At 41.8% G+C, this 26,770-nt stretch overlaps 2 protein-coding genes across 4 annotated transcripts; both read right to left on the bottom strand.

Annotated features, from left to right (window-relative positions):
* Positions 1–1,014: 1,014 nt before the first annotated feature.
* LOC139475423 (uncharacterized) lies at positions 1,015–4,572 on the bottom strand. Its single transcript, XM_071258636.1, has 8 exons — positions 4,565–4,572; positions 3,130–3,355; positions 2,854–3,039; positions 2,466–2,651; positions 2,186–2,317; positions 1,638–1,931; positions 1,248–1,433; positions 1,015–1,155 (listed from the first exon to the last, which is right to left on the bottom strand). The coding sequence occupies exons 1-8, from the start codon at positions 4,570–4,572 to the stop codon at positions 1,015–1,017; spliced, it is 1,359 nt and encodes a 452-aa protein (XP_071114737.1).
* Positions 4,573–4,837: 265 nt separating this feature from the next.
* LOC139474196 (coiled-coil domain-containing protein 83-like) lies at positions 4,838–24,148 on the bottom strand. Of its 3 annotated transcripts, none has more exons than XM_071257094.1 (12): positions 24,064–24,148; positions 21,512–21,648; positions 18,801–18,885; positions 17,645–17,813; positions 17,238–17,405; positions 16,813–16,904; positions 15,755–15,823; positions 14,887–15,008; positions 13,213–13,346; positions 10,999–11,103; positions 7,175–7,248; positions 4,838–6,445 (listed from the first exon to the last, which is right to left on the bottom strand). In XM_071257094.1, the coding sequence occupies exons 2-12, from the start codon at positions 21,616–21,618 to the stop codon at positions 6,269–6,271; spliced, it is 1,302 nt and encodes a 433-aa protein (XP_071113195.1). In that variant the 5' UTR covers positions 21,619–21,648; positions 24,064–24,148; the 3' UTR covers positions 4,838–6,268. The 3 variants fall into 3 exon arrangements, with proteins under 3 accessions (XP_071113195.1, XP_071113198.1, XP_071113196.1); XM_071257097.1 differs by having other exon boundaries at positions 13,222–13,346; XM_071257095.1 differs by having other exon boundaries at positions 21,512–21,666; positions 24,064–24,147.
* Positions 24,149–26,770: the final 2,622 nt, after the last annotated feature.

Genomic DNA, 26,770 nt, shown 5'->3' with positions numbered 1-26,770 from the left:
AACCAATAATCAATAAGACAACTGGATTCGAACAACACACCTACGAAATCGATTCCAGCCAGCAACAGTGACTGCAAGAAGGCTCCCTGGCCTTCGACGAATATGTTCACAAACCTTACGTCGTAGCCTCAGATGTGCAGGGATTGTCGCCAGAAGACCCGCCAGACGTCCCATTTTGAAAGGAAACCACCGTCAAGCACGTCTACAGTGGTGCAGACAACGTCTACGCTGGACGGCCATGCAGTGGGGACAAGTTCTGTTTACTGACGAGTCTCGTTTTCACCTCAGCCACAGCAATGGACGGATTCGAGTGTACCGACGTCGAAGTGAACGTTACGTCAATCATTGTGTCATGGAAGAAGATCGGTTCGGGGGCGGCAGCGTTATGGTATGGGGTGGGATTACAGCAAGACAGAGGACCCGTTTGATAGTGGTAGAGGGAAATCTCAATGGACAGCGCTACCGCGACGAGATCGGCCCTGTTGTTCTACCGTCTTTGCGTCGTCATGGCCCAGGAATTACTTTTCAACATGACAACGCCCCTGGCCGGCTCGCTCCCCTGATCTCTCACCAATCGAGCCTTGCTGATGAGATGGATCGGCGCCTTCGCCGTCAACCACGTGTTCCACAGACACTCCAGAAACATACTCCAGCAGATATGGACAGATATCCCACAGGACTTTGTGCGACGCCTGGTCCATTCCATGAGACGAAGATGTGTTACTTGCATGGCAACCAGAGGTGGACACACACGTTATTGATTTGTAAATTGACATTTTGGCATGTTCATGATATTTTTTTTAATGAAATCACGCATTTTCTGAAGTCAGTATGGCAAATTAAACCATTTGAACACTTGCAGGAGTCTTTTATCTGTTGCAAACCGAAATTGTTTCAGATTTGGTAAAAAACATAACTTTGCATTAAATCTTATTCAGTGTTACAGGCACTTTTGTTGTTCAGTATACTATTAGCTGGAATCTTGCTGAGCGCGGCGCTAAACTCAGCGTCCTCTCAGCTGACACTGCACTGTGTCCCTGCTGCTGTGGAGGCCATACTTCCACGTCCTCTCATCTGACACTGCACTGTGTCCCTGCTGCTGTGGAGGTCATACATCCACGTCCTCTCATCTGACACTGCACTGTGTCCCTGCTGCTGTGGATGTCATACATCCACGTCCTCTCATCTGACACTGCACTGTGACCCTCCTGCTGTGGAGGTCATACATCCACGTCCTCTCATCTGACACTGCACTGTGACCCTCCTGCTGTGGAGGTCATACATCCACGTCCTCTCATCTGACACTGCACTGTGTCCCTCCTGCTGTGGATGTCATACATCCACGTCCTCTCATCTGACACTGCAGTGTCCCTGCTGCTGTGGAGGTCATACATCCACGTCCTCTCAGCTGACACTGCACTGTGTCCCTCCTGCTGGGGAGGTCATACATCCACGTCCTCTCATCTGACACTGCACTGTGCCCCTCCTGCTGGGGAGGTCATACATCCACGTCCTCTCATCTGACACTGCACTGTGTCCCTGCTGCTGTGGATGTCATACATCCACGTCCTCTCATCTGACAATGCACTGTGTCCCTCCTGCTGTGGAGGTCATACATCCACGGCCTCTCATCTGACACTGCACTGTGTCCCTGCTGCTGTGGAGGTCATACATCCACGTCCTCTAATCTGACACTGCAGTGTCCCCGCTGCTGTGGATGTCATACATCCACGTCCTCTCAGCTGACACTGCAGTGTCCCTGCTGCTGTGGAGGTCATACATCCACCTCCTCTCATCTGACACTGCAGTGTCCCTGCTGCTGTGGAGGTCATACATCCACGTCCTCTCAGCTGACACTGCACTGTGTCCCTGCTGCTGTGGAGGTCATACATCCACGTCCTCTCATCTGACACTGCACTGTGCCCCTCCTGCTGGGGAAGTCATACATCCATGTCCTCAGATCTGACACTGCAGTGTCCCTCCTGCTGTGGATGTCATACTTCCACGTCCTCTCAGCTGACACTGCACTGTGTCCCTGCTGCTGTGGAGGTCATACATCCACGTCCTCTCATCTAACACTGCAGTATCCCTGCTGCTGTGGAGGTCATACATCCACGTCCTCTCATCTGACACTGCAGTGTCCCTCCTGCTGTGGATGTCATACATCCACGTCCTCTCATCTGACACTGCACTGTGTCCATCCTGCTGTGGAGGTCATACATCCACGTCCTCTCATCTGGCACTGCACTGTGTCCATCCTGCTGTGGAGGTCATACTTCCACGTCCTCTCATCTGACACTGCACTGTGTCCCTCCTGCTGTGGAGGTCATACATCCACGTCCTCTCATCTGACACTGCACTGTGTCCCTCCTGCTGTGGAGGTCATACATCCACGTCCTCTCATCTGACACTGCACTGTGTCCATCCTGCTGTGGAGGTCATACATCCACGTCCTCTCAGCTGACACTGCACTGTGTCCCTGCTGCTGTGGAGGTCATACATCCACGTCCTCTCATCTGACACGGCACTGTGCCCCTCCTGCTGGGGAGGTCATACATCCACGTCCTCTCATCTGACACTACAGTGTCCCTCCTGCTGTGGATGTCATACATCCACGTCCTCTCATCTGACAATGCACTGTGTCCCTCCTGCTGTGGAGGTCATACATCCACGGCCTCTCATCTGACACTGCACTGTGTCCCTCCTGCTGTGGAGGTCATACATCCACGTCCTCTAATCTGACACTGCAGTGTCCCTCCTGTTGTGGATGTCATACATCCACGTCCTCTCATCTGACACTGCACTGTGTCCATCTTGCTGTGGATGTCATACATCCACGTCCTCTCAGCTGACACTGCACTGTGTCCCTGCTGCTGTGGAGGTCATACATCCACCTCCTCTCATCTGACACTGCAGTGTCCCTCCTGCTGTGGAGGTCATACATCCACGTCCTCTCATCTGACACTGCACTGTGTCCCTGCTGCTGTGGAGGTCATACATCCACGTCCTCTCATCTGGCACTGCACTGTGTCCCTCCTGCTGTGGAGGTCATACATCCACGTCCTCTAATCTGACACTGCAGTGTCCCTGCTGCTGTGGATGTCATACATCCACGTCCTCTCATCTGACACTGCACTGTGTCCCTGCTGCTGTGGAGGTCATACATCCACGTCCTCTAATATGACACTGCAGTGTCCCTGCTGCTGTGGATGTCATACATCCACGTCCTCTAATATGACACTGCAGTGTCCCTGCTGCTGTGGAGGTCATACATCCACGTCCTCTCATCTGACACTGCAGTGTCCCTGCTGCTGTGGATGTCATACATCCACGTCCTCTCATCTGACACAGGCAGCTGAGGAGGAAACTTTAATGTAGTTTCATCCGTTCACCAGGGTAATACAATACTGCATGTTTAAAGCATCCCACTTTTCAGCATCAGGACTTAGACTTGAGTCCAATCTTCATAATAGCTAGTGACTTGAGTAAATTCTTCATGATAGCTAGTGATTTGTGTAAACTCTTCATGATAGCTAGTGATTTGTGTAAACTCTTAATGCTAGTGATTTGAGTAAACTCATCATGCTAGTGATTTGAGTAAACTCATCATGCTAGTGATTTGTGTAAACTCATCATGCTAGTGATTTGTGTAAACTCTTCATGCTAGTGATTTGAGTTAACTCTTAATGCTAGTGATTTGAGTAAACTCTTCGTGCTAGTGATTTGTGTAAACTCTTCATGCTAGTGATTTGAGTAAACTCATCATGCTAGTGATTTGAGTAAATTCATCATGCTAGTGATTTGAGTAAACTCTTCATGATAGTGATTTGAGTAAACTCATCATGCTAGTGATTTGTGTAAACTCTTTATGCTCATGATTTGAGTTAACTCTTCATGATAGGGATTTGAGTAAACTCGTCATGATAATGATTTGAGTTAACTTACGATAGCTAGTGATTTGAGCGAGTGAGTGAGTATGGCTTTACCCCGCTTTTAGCAATATCATGGTGGGGAACAACAGAAACAGGCTTTACAAATTGTACCCATGTCGGGAATCGAACCCGGGTCTTCGGTGTGATGAGCAAGCGCTTTAACGAGTAGGTTACCTGACCGCCCCACTAGTGATTTGAGAAAACTCTTTACGCTAGTGATTTGAGTAAACTCATCATGCTAGTGATTTGTGTAAACTCTTTATGCTCATGATTTGAGTTAACTCTTCATGACAGGGATTTGAGTAAACTCGTCATGATAATGATTTGAGTTAACTTACGATAGCTAGTGATTTGAGTGAGTGAGTGAGTATGGCTTTACCCCGCTTTTAGCAATATCATGGTGGGGAACAACAGAAACAGGCTTTACAAATTGTACCCATGTCGGGAATCGAACCCGGGTCTTCGGTGTGATGAGCAAGCGCTTTAACGAGTAGGTTACCTGACCGCCCCACTAGTGATTTGAGAAAACTCTTTACGATAGTGATTTGAGTAAACTCTTCATGATAGTGATTTGGGTAAACTCTTCATGATAGTGATTTGAGTAAACTCTTCATGATAGTGATTTGAGTTACCTCTTCATGATAGTGATTTGAGTAAACTCTTCATGATAGTGATTTGAGTAAATTCTTCATGAAAGTTAGTGATTCGAGAAAACTCTTTATGATAGTAATTTGAGTAAAATCTTCATGATAGATAGTGATTTGAGCAAACTGTTCATGATAGTGATTTGAGATAACTCTTTCCGATAGTGATTTAAGTAAACTCTTTATGATAGTGATTTGAGTAAACTCTTGATGATACATAGTAAATGACATTAACAGAAAACAAAGCATCTATCTAACACATTTATTCACATTTATTCAACAATCCATAAAATACCATCTCTCCTCTACACCAATGACTTTTAATTAACAGACACACATACTGATATAGAAGTTATTCTGACTTTGCATAATGATAGCAATAATACAACATAATAGTAAACAGTACAGAATCATCAGGTTCAGATTAATCATAATGTAACTGCCAGGAACATTACACATGTAGATCTGCAGTCAGTCTTTAACATGTTTAAGTTCTTAGATTGTCTAGTCTACAAATCTGAGCCTCTTACACCATTGAAATATAAAAACATTTGTTACTGTTTCAAATGTCAAACATTTAATGTTTTCTAGTTATGAAAAATTTTTACTCAGTAAATGGTTTAATGTCAGAGTAAGATTTTATTTTGTCATATTCTTTTCATCACCTAAACAGAATATTTTCATTTTGGAGAGCATACATTCAAAAGTCAAATGTATCTTATACATTGATAACTGAAATGTAATTATAATCATTATATGGACTACATGTGACTTACATACTAACTGTGCAGACACTATATCACTAGTAGATCACAGTTGTATTTCAAAATTTCTTTTCACTAAATTTAGAGTTTCATGGAAACAACTGAATAAAACAGACACATACTAGTTGGGTGTATCACACTGATCAATCCATCAGGATGAAAACTGGCGGGTATAATAAAATTCTTAATAACAACAATTTGGGAAGACATATCATTATCCTAGTATTAGAAAAATAATTACACAAGAATGAAATACAAGTTACTGGCAAGTGTGTAATTAGTGTGTCATTTAGGTTTGAGCAACGCACAAAAAGTATACACATGGAAGGGTAGAAAAGTACATAAATATCTCAGTGTAAACATATATCTGTATATAGGTACATAAAGATAATAACTGGCAACACATTATTACCAATAATTGGTCAAGTTTGATTTTCAGTGTCAGTCCACACACTTCCCATGATATCTGAGTACTACCTCCTCAGATTGTTTGGTGAATCAAATTCATATTCAAAATTCACAGCAGTTTTAAGGTGAGTATTATATTTCTATGATAGTAGCTGAACAATATTTGGGTATTTGGCTGAGGTGTTTTTGACAGTGTGTTCTAGCAAAACTAAAAAATTGCTCCAATTTTGGATGAAACAAAAAAATAGCCTGACAGAGATTATGGCAAAAAAGTCTTGAAAGAATGTTACAGTTTACATTCATACCTTACAAAACACGTGGCACTGTTATCCCATTGTGAGGGCTTTAGAAAACATGAGCTGTAAAACCATAAACAGAAGCCATGTGACATGAGATGAAATATTACCAAGCTGATCTCATTACAACACACGCTTTACCCTGTCCCATACCCTAGGACATCATACAATAACCCACCCATAATCCTCTCCCCTGCCCCACCCAGCATGCCCCACCGCTAGGGCTATGCTGTGTGCGTGATGGCACTCTTGAGCATGGGCTGTGTGACGGGCCATTCCTCGGGATTACACTTGAGTGCCTGCAGCTCCTCGTCTGTGGGCTGGTACGGCTTGTGGATGGGCATCTGGGTGCCAGTGATGTTCAACAGCTTCAGCTCCAGCGGGCCGAGCTGCAGATAGTCCTGCAGGATGAAGGCGGGGTGAGTGAGTTGTGTTTTGTGATGCTTTAGCAATATTCCAGCAGTTTCAAGGCAGGGGACACCAGAAGTAAGTTTCACACATCCTACCCATGTGGGGAACTGAACCAGGGCCATCAGCAGTTTAACCACAAGAGGAGTCAGTGAGGATGGTTTCAGGCTGGTTTTAGCAATATTCCAGCAATATCGCAGCAGGGGACACTAGAAATGGGCTCCACACATTGTACCCATGTCAGGAATCGAACCTGGGTCTTCAACGTGAATAGGGAACGCTTTAACCACGAGACAACCCGACTGCCCAATCCCAGGAGGAGGGTGGGTGAACAAACAGGAAGCACCTTACAGTGGTCTGTAGACTGGCATCATGGATGACAATACCAGAATAATATACCCAATGGCAAAAGAAAATGTAAGTGAGTTTGGTTAAAGGGCACAGTTGGTTAAACCTAATCCAGTCATATCACTGCACATAAGTTAAATGTGGGAGAAAAGCCCAAAGTTACAGGTCTCAGAAGTTTACCACTCGGTAAAGCAGAGTGAACCCCAAAACTACAAGCATGATGCTGAAGCCTCCAAGAATCATAATCAAGGCTAATCTGAGATTTCAAACCCATGATCATAGGTTCCTGGGATGGCTAAGGGATACAACTCTGCACAGCAAACTGTAAATACATGTGCCTGTGAATATATCATCATCTCCAGAGAATAACTTACAGTAAAATCTTCCTCTTCATAGAAGAGGTTCTCAAAAAGCTCACTGCCCTGACTTGTGTGTGTGGAGGCTCCATCTGAAACAGTCAGTAGAAGATCTTTACATAAAGGAATATGGTGTTCATTATCCATCAGAGTGAAAGGTCTGGTATTATCTCATCTCAGCAGTATTTCAGCAGCATCTCCGCAAACTGTCAACAGTCTTCAAATTATAGGTCAACAGAAAATTTTCAGCATTATGTCACCAGCACATCAGAAGACTTGTACCTCATCAAACTATGACACCTAAACAATGATTCAACAGTACCACAGTGGTCTGTATTGTGTATGATTCAACAGTACCTCACTGACCAGTATAGCATATGATTCAACAGTACCTCACTGACCAGTATAGCATATGATTCAACAGTACCTCACTGACCAGTATAGCATATGATTCAACAGTACCTCACTGACCAGTATAGCATATGATTCAACAGTACCTCACTGACCAGTATAGCGTATGATTCAACAGTACCTCACTGACCAGTATAGTGTATGATTCAACAGTACCTCACTGACCAGTATAGCATATGATTCAACAGTACCTCACTGACAAGTATAGTGTATTAATCAACAGTACCTCACTGACCAGTATAGCATATGAATCAACAGTACCTCACTGACCAGTATAGGATCTGATACAACAGTACCTCACTGACCAGTATAGCGTATGATTCAACAGTACCTCACTGACCAGTATAGCATATGATTCAACAGTACCTCACTGACCAGTATAGCATATGATTCAACATATATTTACTGGTAAATGGACGCAACTCATTTTGTATCAATATATTGTTGCACCATGTTTGACGATTTTTTAATACTTCCATACCTTGGCCAGCGTGAGCATCTGATGACAGCACTGTAGCAGTAACAGATTTTTAGTTTCATCGAAATAAGTGTCTCAGTAGTAGCAGTATTTATCTGTAAGTACATGTATGTCAGCACACTGCACTGCTTTAAAGGGCATGTAAAGTCTACTTTGCAAATTTGCGGATTTTAATGCTTTAGGACATACATAATAACAAATGTTTGATCAAATTAAATTTGAAAAAGGAAAATGGCCTAAAACAGACGACAAAATATGTCAGGTGAAGTTGTCCCCATGATTGATGTGCTGCCCAATTTCAACAATGGGGCCAGTGCCCAGTCTGCCTGGTGGTTCATTGGGGGTCTTCCAAGTTGTCCAGCAGCTATTGTTACAGGTACCAATTCATTTGAGCGTGGTGATAGGTAAGACAATATTTTAATAAGGATTTGACAACTAATTGGTGAACATCTCACAAAATAGATAGACACAACTAATTGTTGAAATATATGCACATACACTGTACGGTGTGAAAACTTTTAAAATATATATAATTGCGTGACAGGACATAATCTTTTGGTAAGACTTCTGCCCGTTTCTCCATGGGTCAGCACTTAGCTTTTGTCGGATACAAGTTCATGATTAAGACCGAATGTCATATTTCCATTCATTGGAAATGTTCCCAAAGAGGATGTCCGACCACTATTAACGCCAAAGATGACTTTGTCAGAAAGCTCATTAATATGTCTCTGGGAAGTGGGCCGACGTCAACAAATCAAATCTTGTCTCCAAATCTGTACATATTCATTGATATACTGCAGGTTGAGCTGGATAATACCGCGATCACAATCCAGGTAGTTTGATACCTTCTAAGAAGAAGAAGTTCCAAAACCTAGATGTGCCAATCAGAGGGAAGAGTCAACTTCTCGCCAACCAGTTAACAATTATCACAATGCTTCACTTTTAGTTGGACTATGAATTATATAAATCCGAGATTTGAAAGAAAAACGTTTCTTATATACATGTTACAAGCATTCGCTGGTCCTATAGCATCATATCTCAATAACTTGCTTCCAAATTACTACCTGCTTTTCAGCGTGAACCTTTCCGGGGTTACCTGCTTCTCAGGGGGAACCGGGTCTTTCCAAATTTGTCAGCCGTGGAATTGTAAAATAGCGTAAGTTGGGCAGCCAATTACAACACATATATTGGTCCAGCAGCGGTAGTCGTCATGTCAGCGTTAGTTGACATTTGGTCCGGCAGCAGTAGCTGGTTTTACTAATTGGGCCAGGCAGCGGTAGCCAAGTTGCCAAGCAACGGTATGTTTCTTATAATATAATATGCTACCAGTTCTGGTCAGCAGTAGCTGCCCTAGGCCAACAGTGGCAGCTGCTAATCCCAATTGACAACGCTAGTTTTACATGTAATTAACTAGCATCTTAGTAGCCCACTAGCACCTGCACATCCACGGCCTTTCAATCCACTCTCATGTCTCATACCTCACCTTTGGCACTATAACTGTGTATATTGTCTGTCTAGTGGATGTGCTTGGTAATAGAAAGACAAACATATATTTTGTATAAGTGCACATACTTGTTTATAGCTAGGATGTGACCTCCATAGCAAGTGTACCTACAACAATGCCACCTACTATATCAGTATGTGTCGGAACTGTATGTATTATCTGTTTATTAGATGATGTTTTATATCTGTTTTAATACAGATCAGATTGTTTCAAGGTTTTTACGCTACACTGCCATCTGGAAGACAATATTGACCATTGATTTTGTTTTTGTTCTGTTTGTTGTTTAACACAGCAGTCATCAATATTCCAGCTATTTAACGTCGGTCTGTAAATAATCAAGTCTGGGCAAGAAAATCCAGCGATAGATATCATGAGCATCAATCTATGCAACTGGAATACAAGGACATGCATCAACCAAATACGAAAGCCTGACAAACCAATCCTGTTAGTTACCTTTTACGACAAGACCTTTTACCTTTACAGCAAGCATGGGTAGCTGAAGACCGAGTCTAACCTAGATCTTCATGGGTATATTGGCCGCTGAACGACACAGTAGCTTCTGTTGTCTGCTTGCAGCTAGACACAGTACTGCTGCATTAAGTTTTCTTTGATTGTTTTTAAACACAGCATTTAAAGCTGGAATATTATTATGACGGCAGCCTATAAATAATCAAGTCTGAAACAGACAATCCAGTGATTGATACACCAACTAAATATCCACACTCCCAACAAAGTCCCCAACCCTGATCGACCTTGAACAACAATCAAAGGTGTCTGGAAACCAGTTCTAAACTGAAATTGCTACAGGGTGAGTTGTTAAGAAAAGGCATTCCCAAACCAATGGAATAACTAAGAGAATTTACTCAATTATATTTAGTAACATTGACCTTGCTGAGTGTTAAGTGGTAGGGAACTTATTTTTTATCAATACATGCATTGTCACAACACATATGACAATACACATTACACCACATGGGTATGATGATAAACTAAATCAGCCAGATACTATCCAAATACAACTAAGAAGTAGGTTTGGTCCACAATTCCCTGTTACTGTCAGAGACAAGCAAGGAGGAACGGAATCTGCACTGTGATCCTCACAAACAAAATTCTTGGGAAGGTTTGTCGAAAATTAAGGTTTAATGGCAGAAGTCTTGGATCACCAACATCTTCTGTCTCATAATAAGTTATCAAGTTTTGGATGTCAGCTATACCTCATCCAGTAATGCGACACATCTCATCCCCGACTAATCCCCGCCATGAAGGTCTGCCCAGTATGTGTACCAGCGATAGAAACTAACAATTTCTGTCCACTAGACCTTTTAATGATAGCATATAGCAAATCCCCTCAAAAGTGCAAATTTCTACTAGTCCTCATGATACCTTAACCAATGGGCAGTTTGGCCAGGACTATAGGACTAGTGCCAACTTCCAACACTGTGTACCCACCTGTTGAATCTTCCTCATCATCTGTATCCACCTCATCTACAGCAGATGTGGCCAGGGTGAACACCTTCTGCTCCACAGCCCTCTGGGTGGCGCTCATGGGTCGCACTAGAGCAGATGGGGTGGGGGAGTCAGTCAATGTTTTGCACTAGTCAGCCATATCATGGTTATTTCCATCTTCTCGAGGCAAGGGAGTTAACTAACTATGAAAATCCAGTTTCCACACTTGCTGATCTAGGCATACTCAAATCAAAATCACATAACAAAATTGACAAACGGTTCATAAACTGCCATGCAGATTTCAGTCTATTGTAAGATTTGCGAAGCATCTGCCAACTCTCACCTCTCTCACAAGGACACGTTATCAACAGATATTTTCCAAATCTTTTCATGTTTGCAATCAAAGTGCTCATGTGATTCAATGCATTTCACGAAGTAAGACCCGTTTTATTACAATATACATAATGATTACTGATCAGATAGTCTTGACTGGGTATCTCACTCGGACATGTTACCTCACTCACTAGGACATGTTACCTCTCTCATTAGGACATGTTACCTCTCTCACTAGGACATGTTACATCTCTCACAAGGACATGTTACCTCTCTTACAAGGACATGTTACCTCTCTCACTTGGACATGTTACCTCTCTCACTAGGACATGATAACTTTCTCACTAGGACATGTTACCTCTCTTACAAGGACATGTTACCTCTCTCACTAGGACATGTTACCTCTCTCACTAGGACATGATAACTTTCTCACTAGGACATGTTACCTCTCTTAAAAGGACATGTTACCTCTCTCACTAGGACATGTTACCTCTCACTTGGACATGTTACCTCTCTCACAAGGACATGTAACTGCTCTCACAAGAACATGTTTCCTCTCTCACTAGGACATGTTACCTCTCTCACTAGGACATGTTACCTCTCTCACTTGTACATGCTACCTCTCTCACTTGAACATGTTACCTATCTCACTTGGACATGTAACCTCTCTCACCTCTCTCACAAGGACATGTTACCTATCTCACAAGGACATGTTACCTCTCTCACAAGAACATGTTACCTCACTCACATGTACATGTTACCTCTCTCACTTGAACATGTTACCTATCTCACTTGGACATGTAACCGCTCTCACCTCTCTCACAAGGACATGTTACCTATCTCACTAGGACATGTTACCTCTCTCACTAGGACATGTTACCTCTCTCACTTGGACATGTTACCTATCTCACTTGGACATGTAACCTCTCTCACCTCTCTCACTAGGACATGTTATCTCTCTCACAAGGACATGTTACCTCTCTCACTAGGACATGTTACCTCTCTCACTTGGACATATAACCTCTCTCACAAGGACATGTTACCTCTCTCACTTGGACATGTTACCTCTCTCACAAGGACATGTTTCCTCTCTCACCTGGACATGTTACCTCTCTCACTTGGACATGTTACCTCTCTCACTAGGACATGTAACCTCTCTCACTTCTCTCACTTGGACATGTTACCTCTCTCACTAGGACATGTAACCTCTCTCACCTCTCTCACTTGGACATGTTACCTCTCTCACTAGGACATGTTACCTCTCTCACTAGGACATGTTACCTCTCTCACTTGGACATGTTACCTCTCTCACTAGGACATGTTACCGCTCTCACTTGAACATGTCACCTCTCTCACTTGGACATGTGACCTCTCTCACTAGGACATGTCACCTCTCTCACTTGGACATGTCACCTCTCTCACTAGGACATGTTACCTCTCTCACTAGGACATGTCACCTCTCTCACTTGGACATGTCACCTCTCTCACTAAGACATGTTACCTCTCTCACTAAGACATGTCACCTCTCTCACTAAGACATGTTACCTCTCTCACTAGGACATGTCACCTCTCTCACTAGGACATGTTTTCTCTCTCACAAGGACATGTTACCTCTCTCACTAAGACATGTTACCTCTCTCACTTGGACATATAACCTCTCTCACTAGGACATGTTACCTCTCTCACTTGGACATGTTACCTCTCTCACAAGGACATGTTTCCTCTCTCACTTGGACATGTTACCTCTCTCACTTGGACATGTTACCTCTCTCACTAGGACATGTAACCTCTCTCACAAGGACATGTTTCCTCTCTCACTTGGACATGTTGCCTCTCTCACTTGGACATGTTACCTCTCTCACTAGGACATGTAACCTCTCTCACTTCTCTCACTTGGACAAGGTTTCTTGTCTATCTTGTCCTCTTCTTCCGGGAAGGTGAGACTGGCAAGATCCATTTCCAGGATCCCGGTTTCCTCCAGGTTCTCACTGTCAGCGAACTGGGTCAGATAGAAGTTCCTGGGTGCAAGCAGTAGCAGGTAAAATTGTATTTCTTGTTTTCATTGATTGTAAAATTGCAAACTCTTAAATTGGTCATGACAGGTCACTTAACATGCTTAAGGCGCTCAATGCAACAGGCGAACTCATTCGACAGGCGTGTAGTCAAAGGACACCCCAAATTGATTTTCGTATATTAGGATTGGTGAATATTAATATGTCATTTTGTTTCGTGCAAATTTTATAACATGAAATGTTAGATTAACCCTGACATTTATATTCCTGCAACCTATGACATAATGACCTCGAAAAATAAGTTTTATTCTGTTTAACGTTTGGATAATAAATTTATTTAAATGGTTCATAATTTACCATCGCGCTGTTTTTTGCCAATTAAATTTATACTCAGTTAAAATCAAGATATTGAAGATATTATTGAAATCAATTTGCACAAATTTAATGATTTGAAAAGGTTCCTAACATTAAATGCATACCACCTTCAATGACGTAATTAAGACAAGTTTTTTACAAATTTTGTGTTCGCTTTGGTTTTAACCTTGGTATCATTGAAAACATTGGGACATTTTTATATAGTAATGTGAAGTCTCCTATCAGGAATAAATGTGCAAAATAGTTCTTCAGTTGTCCCTTGTCCCAGTCCCATCGACTGTTTGAAATCTTCCACCCTCTTTATGCTAAAACAATTCAGCAGACTGAAGTTTCATTTCAAAGAAATGAGTGATTGAGTATTGTTTTACGCTGCTTTTAGCAATATTCCAGCAATATCATGGCAGGGGACACCAGAAATGGGCTTCACACATTGTAACCATGTCAGGAATCGAATCCAGGTCTTCTGCGTGATGAGCGAATACTGTAACCACTAGGCTACCCGACCATCCCCATTTCAAAGAAGAAATATGAATAATTTCAATAATAACATAATCATTGTGGATACTATTTTGAGAATTCTCGCTGATTAACCACATAAGTGAACAAATGTACCAAGTTTTGTCCTGAACAGTACTGGGATAAGTAATTGGCGTAGATTGCCAGATTGTCCAGAAAACAGGAAGTGTATTGGTTTGGCCTTACCATGAATGATAACTAATTCTCTTAAATTGACATGGGCAGAGTAAGGGGCTGACATATCTTCCTGAAGGACTCTACAGCTGCAGTAGCCAGTAGGGTCCAGTGCTCAGGGCAATAGAAAGGAAGATTGAGAGGTTTGGACCAAACTTTACAAATTTTATGATTTTTTCAACATGAACAAGGATTATCATAATTCAGAGAAGGCTCACTTGTAGTTGTTTTTTTTTAACAGAACCTGTCGAGAACGCACAGCAGGAGAAGCACGTACAATTCAAATGGATTCCAGGTATCTTGGTAGTGACATCTGCGTATAATGCTGTTCCATCTTATTTTCTCCCGTACTGGCAACACAATCTACATGCTGATGGCTACTATAAGCATAATACACTGCAAGGAGATGAGTTCTACCCTAGACATTATTTACATTAGATGTCCTAATAATTCCCAAGTTTCCTTTAGTGTAGCCACTGACCTGGATATTTTCAGATCATCTACGGTACACTCAAACAGCTGACTCATGACATGGAGGTTGTACTTCTCCAGGTCCTCCACGACACTGTGCAACTCCTCCGACTCACGCTGGTGGATCATCACCTGCACATGGCACAGACACAAGATCAGGCTCACACAATAATAAATTCAAAGACAATCTGTGAAAAGCAGAACAAATTCTATTAGGTTGTCTGTTACAGTGACTGAGTTTACAAGATAATAAAAGAAAAGTTAAATGTTGTATTTAATTGCAAATGTGCTTATCTTGTCAAACATTTTATGTTGAGATGTGATATTAGGAAAGAATTAAGAAGGAAAACAATTTTGGCCCACTAGAAATGTCAACATGGTCAAATTAAAATGGCAAGGTAATCTTTAAGTGGCTGAGAACTAGCCTTTTGTTTTTCTTACGCTTGGAGTATTTTGACTTCTGACATGATCAAATACATCAGTGTGGCTAAGATGAGTGGAGCTTTTACTGCATGTTTGTACTGATTTTATCCTCAATTGTCTCAGAAAATCAGCTTCGGTCAAAGATTTCCACTGTTAGACAAACAATTACTGAAAACCTCTAAAAGTGTAGCCTTACCTCTACACTTGGTTTTGTTATAAGTGCCAAATGGGAAGATCATATCTGGCCTCTTGTGTCTTACTATATATCACTCTCTACTGACCAGGATAATTAGTAAACAAAACTTACCCCCAAACCCAGCAGTGTCAATGTATACAAAAAGACTTGCCTATTCGAACAACTTATAGAGTTAGTTTCTAAATCCCTAAGGCTATTTATCATATAAAGTTATCCAGCTACTGTGTGTGAGATGCAGTGTAAAGAACCACTGCCCCACCTCGCGCTTCAGCCAGTCGTTGTCCAGCACTTCCTGTCGACTGTATTTGTCCATGTGGGCTATGGCTTTCTGTAAGCAAAAAAACCTGCATCACCCATCAAAAGAGCATTAAAGACTTTGGAGCATCCCCCCCACCTTTCAAAACTCCTTATTCGGTCCGCAGATGCTTCCAAATTGTAAAAAATATTAGGCCCTTATATCAGTTATGGTAGAGCAGATCAGTCAGTCTGACATATACAACACCCCTTGCATGTTTCAATATAAAACCACACTGCCAACGACATTGAGTATGAGGTGAAGTCAAGATTCCAAAAACTAAAGGCAATAACCCTTGATCCAGTAATTTTCATTCTCTCATCTCTCTTACATATCTTTGTTTTTTCAGTAAATCCACATTTCAGAAAAACAAGGGCATTCATTCTATGATCTGATAACGTGCATTTTCATGTCCTACTTACCATTACGAGTGAGTGAGTGAGAGAGTTTGATTTTACAACGCTTTTAGCAATATTTCAGCAATATTATGGCAGGGGAGACTAGAAATGGGCCTCACACATTGTACCCATGTCGGGAATCGAACCCCGGTCTTCAACGTGAATAGGGAACGCTTTAACCACGAGACAACCCGACTGCCCAATCCCAGGAGGAGGGTGGGTGAACGAACAGGAAGCACCTTACAGTGGTCTGTAGACTGGCATCATGGATGACAATACCAGAATAATATACCCAATGGCAAAAGAAAATGTGAGTGAGTTTGGTTAAATGGCACAGTTGGTTAAAACTATTCCAGTCATATCACAGCACATAAGTTTAAAGTGGGAGAAAAGCCCAAAGTTGCAGGTCTCAGATGTTTACCACTCGGTAAAGCAGAGTGAACCCCAAAACTACAAGCATGATGCTGAAGCCTCCAAGAATCATAATCAAGGCGAATCTGAGATACCTCTATATACCTATATACCTCTCCCACATCACACTAATATAATAAAGAGATAATATTAAAGAGAAAATAGATCCACACTACTTGTTGCAATCCTCCAGTGTTGCCAGTATGTCCCTACCTCTGAAGCCAGATCCTTCTGTTTGGCCAAAGTCTCCTCTGTGTATTTATCTACCTCAGCTCGGGACTTCTCCAGAGACTTGGACAGATGAGCTGAAACAGAGAGGGACAGATGGGTGCTCATTAAAACACAGGACACCTGGACATTATCAGTTGTAGCCCCCTTGAAACCACACCAACCCCAGTGCAATCACATCTCATTGGTCCCAGTGCATGACAGTGATTTCAGGGCTACACCAAACACATAAATATGTGGTCTATGGGTTACATCACATGGAATGAGGTACAGGTATGCAGGGTTTCACAAGGTAATCCACAGCCAGTTTATCCTGGCATGGTGAAGGGAAGCAACTCTGCATAGCAAATTATGGCACTTGACAACCACTGGGTCACCAGTGCCCCAACTGCAGATGTTGAAGTACTTACCTGCCATCTCGTCAAAGCTGTTCTGCATGTCTTGCAGCTCTTGCTCCAGGATGCGGATCTGTTTCTCGTGCTCAGCCTTGCCCTTGTCCCGGTACCATGACCAGCACTGGACCTCCTTAGACACACCCTCTATCTTGGTCTGTTCCATGGCTATTGCACTCTTCTTCTCTGCAAATAGGAAAGTCAGATCCCGTAATAGAAAACATGCCTCACCAGCTTGTACTAATATCTCCACTCTCTGGTTGCATATTCAAGAGTTGAATAAAAGAAACACTGGTCTTTTAAAAATATATATAAAGCAATAAAACAAATCTTTCCCTGGAAATCTCATTTTGTTTTTACTGGGAACAAAAGGCTTTTTCATAATTTGAATGGCCAGTTTTAGGCAACAAATACGCCCCACCCACCTTCGAGTTCCTTCTCTCGCTGCCGCCGAAGCAGCCACATTTTCTTCATGGCCAGGACTACATCTTCCCTGTTTTTGATTTCCTCCGACTCAAAGAACCGCTCTGCCTCCTTGGCCTGCTTGAGAAGATGTTCCACTAGCAGTAGCTGCTCCGACTTTAGTTTCTCATTCTGGAAAAGTCAAGGGGGATAACACTATCAGAAATAATCTGAATTGTCTTTGTAACCTCCACAATACCCCTGGACACAGGCAACACAAACCCTTGACAACCCCCATACAGCTACACCTCCACAATACCCCTGGGCACATGCAACATGAACCCTTGACAACCACCTACAGCTACACCTCCACAATACCCCTGGACACAGGCAACACAAACCCTTAACAACCCCCGTACAGCTACACCCCCATACAGCTACACCTCCACAATACCCCTGGACACAGGCAACACAAACCCTTAACAACCACCATACAGCTACACCTCCACAATACCCCTGGGCACAAGCAACACAAACCCTTAACAACCACCATACAGCTACACCTCCACAATACCCCTGGGCACAGGCAACACAAACCCTTAACAACCCCCGTACAGCTACACCCCCATACAGCTACACCTCCACAATACCCCTGGACACATGCAACACAAACCCTTAACAACCACCATACAGCTACACCTCCACAATACCCCTGGGCACAGGCAACACAAACCCTTAACAACCACCATACAGCTACACCTCCACAATACCCCTGGACACAGGCAACACAAACCCTTAACAACCCCCATACAGCTACACCTCCACACAGCTACACCTCCACAATACCCCTGGGCACATGCAACATGAACCCTTGACAACCACCTACAGCTACACCTCCACAATACCCCTGGACACATGCAACATAAACCCTTGACAACCTCCATACAGCTACACCTCCACAATACCCCTTGACACATGCAACATAAAACCCTTGACAACGCCCATACAGCTACACCTCCACAATACCCCTGGACACATGCAACATAAAACCCTTGACAACAATTGGGAACTATTAAATGATGTCTGGTGTTCATGTGGTTTGTAATGGAAATACATGTATGATATTTGAATAGATTAACTAAACAGACACAGAGACAGACGATTGTTTTAGTTGCCTACCCTCTCAAGGTGGCGTCTGTTCTTCTCATCCCAGCCACGGATCTCAAAGGACACATCCTCTAATTTCTTCTCCACAATGTTGATCCTGGAGTAGAAAACATAATGGTTTCTTATATTTATGTCAAATTATCATATTTCATGGCAAGAAAACTAATTACATGTTACAGTGCTTGAAAAAATAATCATCACGAAACAGTTAATACCTCATGAATTATAGTCCAAGGGAAGTAACTCTTCTGATGCTACAGCATACAGAGACATGTCCACATAGACAGGCATGTGTTGTTTTACACACAGAGGTGGGACCACATAGACAGGTATGTGTTGTTTTACATACAGAGGTGGGGCCACATAGACAGGCATGTGTTGTTTTACATACAGAGGTGGGGCCACATTGACAGGCATGTGTTGTTTTACATACAGAGGTGGAGCCACATAGACGGTAGGTGTTGTTTTACATACAGAGGTGGGGCCACATAGACAGGCATGTGTTGTTTTACATACAGAGGTGGGGCCACATAGACAGGTATGTGTTGTTTTACATACAGAGGTGGGGCCACATAGACAGGCATGTGTTGTTTTACATACAGAGGTGGGGCCACATAGACAGGTAGGTGTTGTTTTACATACAGAGGTGGGGCCACATAGACAGGTATGTGTTGTTTTACACACAGAGGTGGGGCCACATAGACAAGCATGTGTTGTTTTACATACAGAGGTGGAGCCACATAGACAGGTATGTGTTGTTTTACATACAGAGGTGGGGCCACATAGACAGGTAGGTGTTGTTTTACATACAGAGGTGGGGCCACATAGACAGGTATGTGTTGTTTTACATACAGAGGTGGGGCCACATAGACAAGCATGTGTTGTTTTACATACAGAGGTGGGGCCACACAGACAGGTATGTGTTGTTTTACATACAGAGGTGGGGCCACATAGACAGGCATGTGTTGTTTTACATACAGAGGTGGGGCCACATAGACAGGCATGTGTTGTTTTACACACAGAGATGGGGCCACATAGACAGGCATGTGTTGTTTTACATACAGAGGTGGGGCCACATAGACAGGTATGTGTTGTTTTACATACAGAGGTGGGGCCACATAGACAGGAATGTGTTGTTTTACACACAGAGGTGGGGCCACATAGACAGGCATGTGTTGTTTTACATACAGAGGTGGGGCCACATAGACAGGAATGTGTTGTTTTACACACAGAGGTGGGGCCACATAGACAGGCATGTGTTGTTTTACATACAGAGGTGGGGCCACACAGACAGAGGTGGGGCCACATAGACAGGCATGTGTTGTTTTACATACAGAGGTGGGGCCACATAGACAGGTAGGTGTTGTTTTACATACAGAGGTGGGGCCACATAGACAGGTATGTGTTGTTTTACATACAGAGGTGGGGCCACATAGACAAGCATGTGTTGTTTTACATACAGAGGTGGGGCCACATAGACAGGTAGGTGTTGTTTTACATACAGAGGTGGGGCCACATAGACAAGCATGTGTTGTTTTACATACAGAGGTGGGGCCACATAGACAGGTAGGTGTTGTTTTACATACAGAGGTGGGGCCACACAGACAGGTATGTGTTGTTTATATGGCTTTTGTCATTTACCATATTTGTGAAACTCATGAGCACATACATGGTGCTGACAAAACATGGACCCTAATCAGTGCAAATACAGGATTGAGATATAAGTGACTTAAAATACTTAACATTCAGAGAGGTTGATGAAACCTAAATGAAAAAAAACTCCCCATACCAGCTTCCACACAGTCCAAATTGAGGGCTGGAAATGTTTCTGACAGCATGTGGCTAATGAAATCTTAAATAGTTTCTGAATCGTTTCTCTCATTCAGATACAACAGTACCTGATCATGGACTTTAAAGCACATGATATCAATGATGTCATCGATCATTACAGATGTTGTGTTAAAGTTGATTAGTAGGAAGCGGCATGATGAAAGGGTAGCTCAGTGTCACTCTGTGATGTTTACTCTATAAATCATCGCAAACCATTCTAGATTTACAGTATTCAGTAACGACTGAAACCACATACAGTATTCGACGTAATAAGCGCCCAGGGCGCTCTCAGAATATTAGAATATTATTTTGGTGGAAAAAGCAGAGTTGAAAGATAAATTTCATGGTCTATGCTGACAGCCTGAACTGTTTATATATGACATATATATTTTTCCAGAATTTAGTTGCCTATAATTAAGGGTGCATATAACACGAGTGTGTATTATACGCGAATAAATAAGTCTTGTGTACATTGATCAATCGGAAGGGGTGCTAATTGGGATTATTCACTTGCCAATATATTCGCAAATATCGCCATGGGCGCTTATTAGAGCGGGGCGCTTATTACGTCGAATACGGTAATTGTCTATGCTTGACTGTATTTGACATATCACAAGTTTAACACCACGAATTGAATTTGGTGTCAGCTGGATGCGGAGGAGAGACCCAAGTGATGCAGGTCATAGATGTTTACCACTTTGGTGAAACCCACGAGCACAGGTATGGTACTGACAGACCTGGAAACACAATCGGGATCATTGAGTCCTGGACAAGTGTAGACACTGATATAGGATGAACACACACTTTATCATTGCAAAGGAGTGTTGTCACTGTTCAGAACTAAAAAGTTAATTCTGGTTGCAAAAATCTGTGTGTGATGAGTTGAAACTCACTGATATCCCAGGATAGCTTCCTTTGCTGTCATCTGAGGTTCCTTGCTCTTCTTCCCTCCTTTCTTCCCCTTCTTCCCTTTCTTCCCCTTCTTCCCTTTCTTACCCATATTGAAAGACTATTTTTCTGGCAGGTGGTGCTGGAAATCAAATCCAAACTGTGAAAGAAGACAGGTCCTTGCATTTCATTTATAAAACAACCTGCTGTTAATACAGAGAGTACTGTTCTAAAAATAATGTATTTAAGTTAGTCACTAACAGCCCATGTGTGTGCGTGTGCGTGCAGGGATAGACATGATTAGGTTTCAAATGTATGAATAAGAGGTATCTACTCTACAGTTGGACTACATCAAATTTCAAAACAGTAGGTTTATCTCTATTTTACCATGACGACAAGAGTGAGTGAGTGAGTGAGTTGGGTTTAACGCTGCTTTTTACATTACTCCAGTTATATCACAGCGTGTCAGCCTGAAGTGATGCAGGTCTCGGATGTTTACCACTTCGGTGAAACCCACGAGCATGGATATGGTACTGACAAACCTAGAAACATAATCGGGGCAAACCCAGTGTCTTAGACGACTGTGCCACCTGTGCCACCTGTGCCACCTGTGCCACCTGGGCCCCAAATGATGACAAGAGAGATATGAAAGCAGTGTGTACCTACGCAAGGTACAAAGGTCCGCTCTCTTACAACATTCTGAAAAGGGGTCACAGTTAGTCATTAATGTAACAAATATTACCAAAGTTAAACAGTAATATGCACATGTTTTTTTTAAAAGGAAGTTGACAAATAACCCTACAAATTGAGTCCAAAGAAATGTGTTTTAATTTCATTGCAAACTGTTGTGCTCTGCTCGGACTCACCAAATCATTTTTTTGGAAATCACATATGTCATCTCTCAATGTAGGGGTGACAGGTTGTAGAAAGAGTTTTAAAAAATACTTAATAAATTTATTTCTCAAACAAACTTTATTAATTAACATTCTACTAAGTATTTTAAATGTGTAAGTCTTATTAGTTAGTTAGCTATTACCCCTAGTAAATAATACAACTTCAAATATAAGGCCTCTCTACCCCAGACTCAGATGTGTCACTCATCTCTACTATCAATGGCTGTGAATGTTGTTGTGGACATTTAACCCATCATCATAACCCAGCATGTGAAAGAAATGTGACAACTGTGTCGCTGACACAGTCATCCAAATCCCCTCGTGACAAATCCTAACGTTGGTGGTTGACAGAGATGGCAATAAATATCGATCACAAAAAGGTTGGTAAACAACATGTTGTCATATAAATAAAGTTATTTTGTAATGTTATATTTTAATTTAATTATCGTTTGTTTCAGTGAATCAGCGGTAGACACTAACATTTTCAATTCAGAATTAACCTATGGATAACTTCTACCATGACATTGAAGAATGCTTGATTCTGCTTGGTTAAAAAGAGGTTTCCTATTTGCAAGGGAAACCTCCTTTAAATATATTAATTAATATTTATTAATATATTATTATGAATACATCGATAGCCTACATATCAATCCATAAATAAAATGTCTGCCGATCGATCACCAATAGGAACTGTAAAACTTATCAATATTTCCGCTATTACACGCTGGGTCTCAAAGAAAAGCCAGGTCTCGAATACATGCCGGGTCAATGGCTCTGGGTAATAAACGCCTGACGTCCAAGGAAAGAGGTATTATGGTACATTTGATATCAAACGATTTTGATGTCCCAGACCGTAACATGATTATTTCGATGATGAGATATCAAGATTTAACAAAGGCCTATCTTTTGCATACGAATGATAACCTTTATGAAATGCTAAGGGACATGTTCGGTGACACACATGTAATTTCGCCTCTCTGAGTTAGAAATTGGCACTAGTCCTGTAGTCGTTGCCAAACTGGCAAATAATTAAGGAATCATAAGGACCAGTAAAAAATACGCCATTTTTAAGGGTTTTGCTATATGTTATCATTATAAGGACTAGTGGCCTAAAAATGACAAATGACAGGTATGTTGATCTATTTGCTGTGGGTGTTTTCATTGATCACTGAGGACCTAAGTTTACTTTTTGACAACCTATCAACATGATCACATTCTCTGTAACATTGCTAGGATAATGATTAAGAACAAGGTGTAACATACTATCTTTTAACGGTATACAGAATTTCTGCAGCCAATCAGAGAGTGTAGAAAGCTGCTATTATTTGAATGCTTCTCATTGCTCAGGCTAGTCTAGGCTATTTTCTGATGATCATTGGGTGTATAGTACATTTTGTATTACGAGTGCATAGTGACGTTTAGAAGACTAAATATATAATGGGCATTTACGAAAGTGCAAACAATATTCAATTTCACATGTTTAAAGCTATTGTTATTTCAGATTGTTGCTGTTAGAAAGATGAAGATAGACACCATCACACCTTGTGATCATCTGCTCAATCTCTAGCAATGTGATTGGCTGAATACGAATGTACTAATTCAATTTTGTCCTGTAAGAATTAAATAGGACTATATCTATATAGGGATACAGAAGAAATACGTACATTACTCCATCGTAGCAGTTACATGTACAGCTGATGCAAACGTCTAGCGAACATCTTCGTTTACGCCGCCATGTTTGTTTGGACTAGCAACGAGTTCAAGCAAAGCCAACATTTTGAGTACAAGTAGTCCCTAGTTTCGTATTCGCGGGTTGATTGCGGGATCGGATCACAATGTGGATACTCATTAAACGTTCGTTACTCTTAGCCTATCAATATCCAAAATATACTTCACAGACAATATATCATACACGACGTGATAAGAGTATCCGTCTAGACAAATTACGCAAATCTGATCATCTGTCATTTTCATAAGGCCACAGGTAGTGGTGAAACAACGTTTGTCCACATTACATAGTCCGTTTTGGCGCAGGTCGGTTAAGATAACTAAATTTTAAAATGACTTTTTATGTAGTTTCAGCTACATGATGAACTTGATTTTTTATCTAATTCAATGACTTAGCTTGGTAAAAGAAGTCAGTAATTTCACTCTGGATAGTGATAGTGCGGCTTGTTGTAGCTTTGCGAATGAACGAAAGTGGTCCCGTTGTAACTTCTCAGCCAATCAAATTATGTAAATTATTATTCAGCCAATCACATTTCTGGAAAGTGATAATTTCTCATGAGAAACTACCGAACCATGAATTCACTCCTCTCCCAAATGGGTAACACGCCAGTTTACATGACGACTTTGACTGAACCCAACTTCAACTGTTTGATTGTCATTTCTCAGAAGTTGACGGATGACAAAGTATAGGTTTATATAGGTTTATAGATAACAACTTATTTATTATGCTATAATAGTGACGTTCGGTATAGGATCTTTTTTCCAAATCGGGGCCGCTATTACAGTATGATAAAGAAGTTGTTAATACTAGTATATAAACGCGTATATCTTCTTTGTGAACCAAACCTGTCCTAGCAAACAAATCTAGGGTCCTGTCTTGTAGGGAAAACAAATGCTTCTTTTATACGTTTTATTCTGAGACAATAAATAGCACTTCATATGACACATGCAATGACAATTCCCGGAATATATTCCTAGAGAAATCGACAACAAACTATACAAAATATTCCAAATAAAACATATGAGTGCCTTCATTTAGCACCTCCTTTCAATAATTCAACATATCATATTCATCTCAATATCAGTTCCTTATAGCCGAGTAACCGATTGAACAAGTCCACAATTTTACATGGGAGTGATTCACGTGGCCACCCTTGAGCGGCGGTAGAGCTGGGAGGTGGCAAGTTTCAGATGGGCAACTTTAGCATCATCGGAAAGGCGGGCAGACGGTCGCGAGTGGGGCATTGTTGGCCTTTGACCCCAAGGAGAAGAGGAGAGGAAGGCAGGAGGGATTATTTCAACTTCCACTTTGGTCAAAGTTGGACGCCGTATTGCCTCGTACCAAGAAAATGCGGCTGAAATTGAACACAAAGATGAGACATTCAAGAATTGTTGGGCTGAATATTACTCAGATATCAAGCACTTTTCAACGCTTCATTTTCTTTTCACGCCTCTGTACTAAAACTATGCATTAACAGAACCAACACCTGTCCTAGACATGCTGCTTGAATATGACAACTTACGTGAATCCTTGGCAGTTCTGACCCTTATTCAACATACTTCATGTACAAAGCCTTTCACGTATACGTTAAGCGCCTCATGTAAGCCGATGATAATATTGAGATTGGTGGATCACATTCTGTAATTCGACTGATCGTGTGTCATCGGATCCTACGTTGATCATACTATCGATCACTGGGTAGCTCACTTATGTGAGCGATTAAAAATTCCACTCAAAGTTGCACACGTGCTCATAAAATGATTCGATATAATTACAGCTCCAGAGATTAAGTACAGTCGACCGGGGAGTGGATGAACCATACAGCATGTATGCATACCACGTGTGTTGTTTAAAGCCCGAGGATTGGCAGATAATGATGACACGATTTGCAGATATTACAGTTATATATACCTTTAAAAGCTACATAGGCGCCGGCGACAACGGCGGAGGAAGCGATCCATACACTCATCATCTTCAGTAGCTGTCAGGAAAACAAGGAAACACTCTGTCATTATGATTATTTTGATTTACATCGAAAGTATACTGTTAAATACAGTTTATTGGGTCTACCATCTCAGAATGAGAAGCCAATATTGTTAGCGAAGCGCGGATACAGGATGCTGTTTTTAGGGTGCATTTTTAAACTGTACAAAGTATGCTACATGAATGCACTTAATTCATTCAGGATATGATTCCCACTTTCTATAAGCCATGTCGTACAGTATCACTTGTCCCCAACTTGATTCAAATAAACCTGTTTTCTATAAAAACAAAATCGGGGGGGGGGGGGGGGAAGAGACAACTCCTCCTCCCAACCCCCCAACCCCACCCCCGACTGACTACGGCACTGTATAGTGGGTATTATAAGAGTGGATATTTTGGGCTGATATTATAATCAGTGAAAACAATTATTTAGAAAGTATTTTTTATTCTTTTTAATCTGATTCCGACAATAATCTTCAATTCACGAACATTTATACTTAAAATGGATTGACAAGAAACTATTCTGTCCCAAATAAAACGTTGGAAGTTAGCCTGAAAACATTATATACTTACCCCAAGAAGTTTGTTTCAACTGTAAACTATTTTTCAGTAATCCTTCTGCTCACAGAGACTGCGATGTTTCCAAAGATTCGTCACTC

This window comes from Haliotis cracherodii, unplaced genomic scaffold (genome assembly GCF_022045235.1).
Source record: "Haliotis cracherodii isolate W230 unplaced genomic scaffold, xgHalCrac1.p SCAF_3, whole genome shotgun sequence".
Taxonomy (NCBI): domain Eukaryota; kingdom Metazoa; phylum Mollusca; class Gastropoda; order Lepetellida; family Haliotidae; genus Haliotis; species Haliotis cracherodii.
This window is presented reverse-complemented; position numbering and strand designations above follow the sequence as displayed.

Coding starts and splice junctions, on each gene's coding strand:
- LOC139475423 (XM_071258636.1), bottom strand. Junction 3,040..3,129: donor CAGCAGGGACACAGTGCAGT/GTCAGATGAGAG, acceptor TGACCTCCACAG/CAGGAGGGACACAGTGCAGT. Junction 1,156..1,247: donor CAGGAGGGTCACAGTGCAGT/GTCAGATGAGAG, acceptor TGACATCCACAG/CAGCAGGGACACAGTGCAGT.
- LOC139474196 (XM_071257094.1), bottom strand. CDS start 21,618: ATGGGTAAGAAAGGGAAGAAGGGGAAGAAAGGGAAGAAGGGGAAGAAA. Junction 17,814..18,800: donor ACAGACGCCACCTTGAGAGG/GTAGGCAACTAA, acceptor TGACTTTTCCAG/AATGAGAAACTAAAGTCGGA. Junction 15,009..15,754: donor ACGACTGGCTGAAGCGCGAG/GTGGGGCAGTGG, acceptor TGCCATGTGCAG/GTGATGATCCACCAGCGTGA.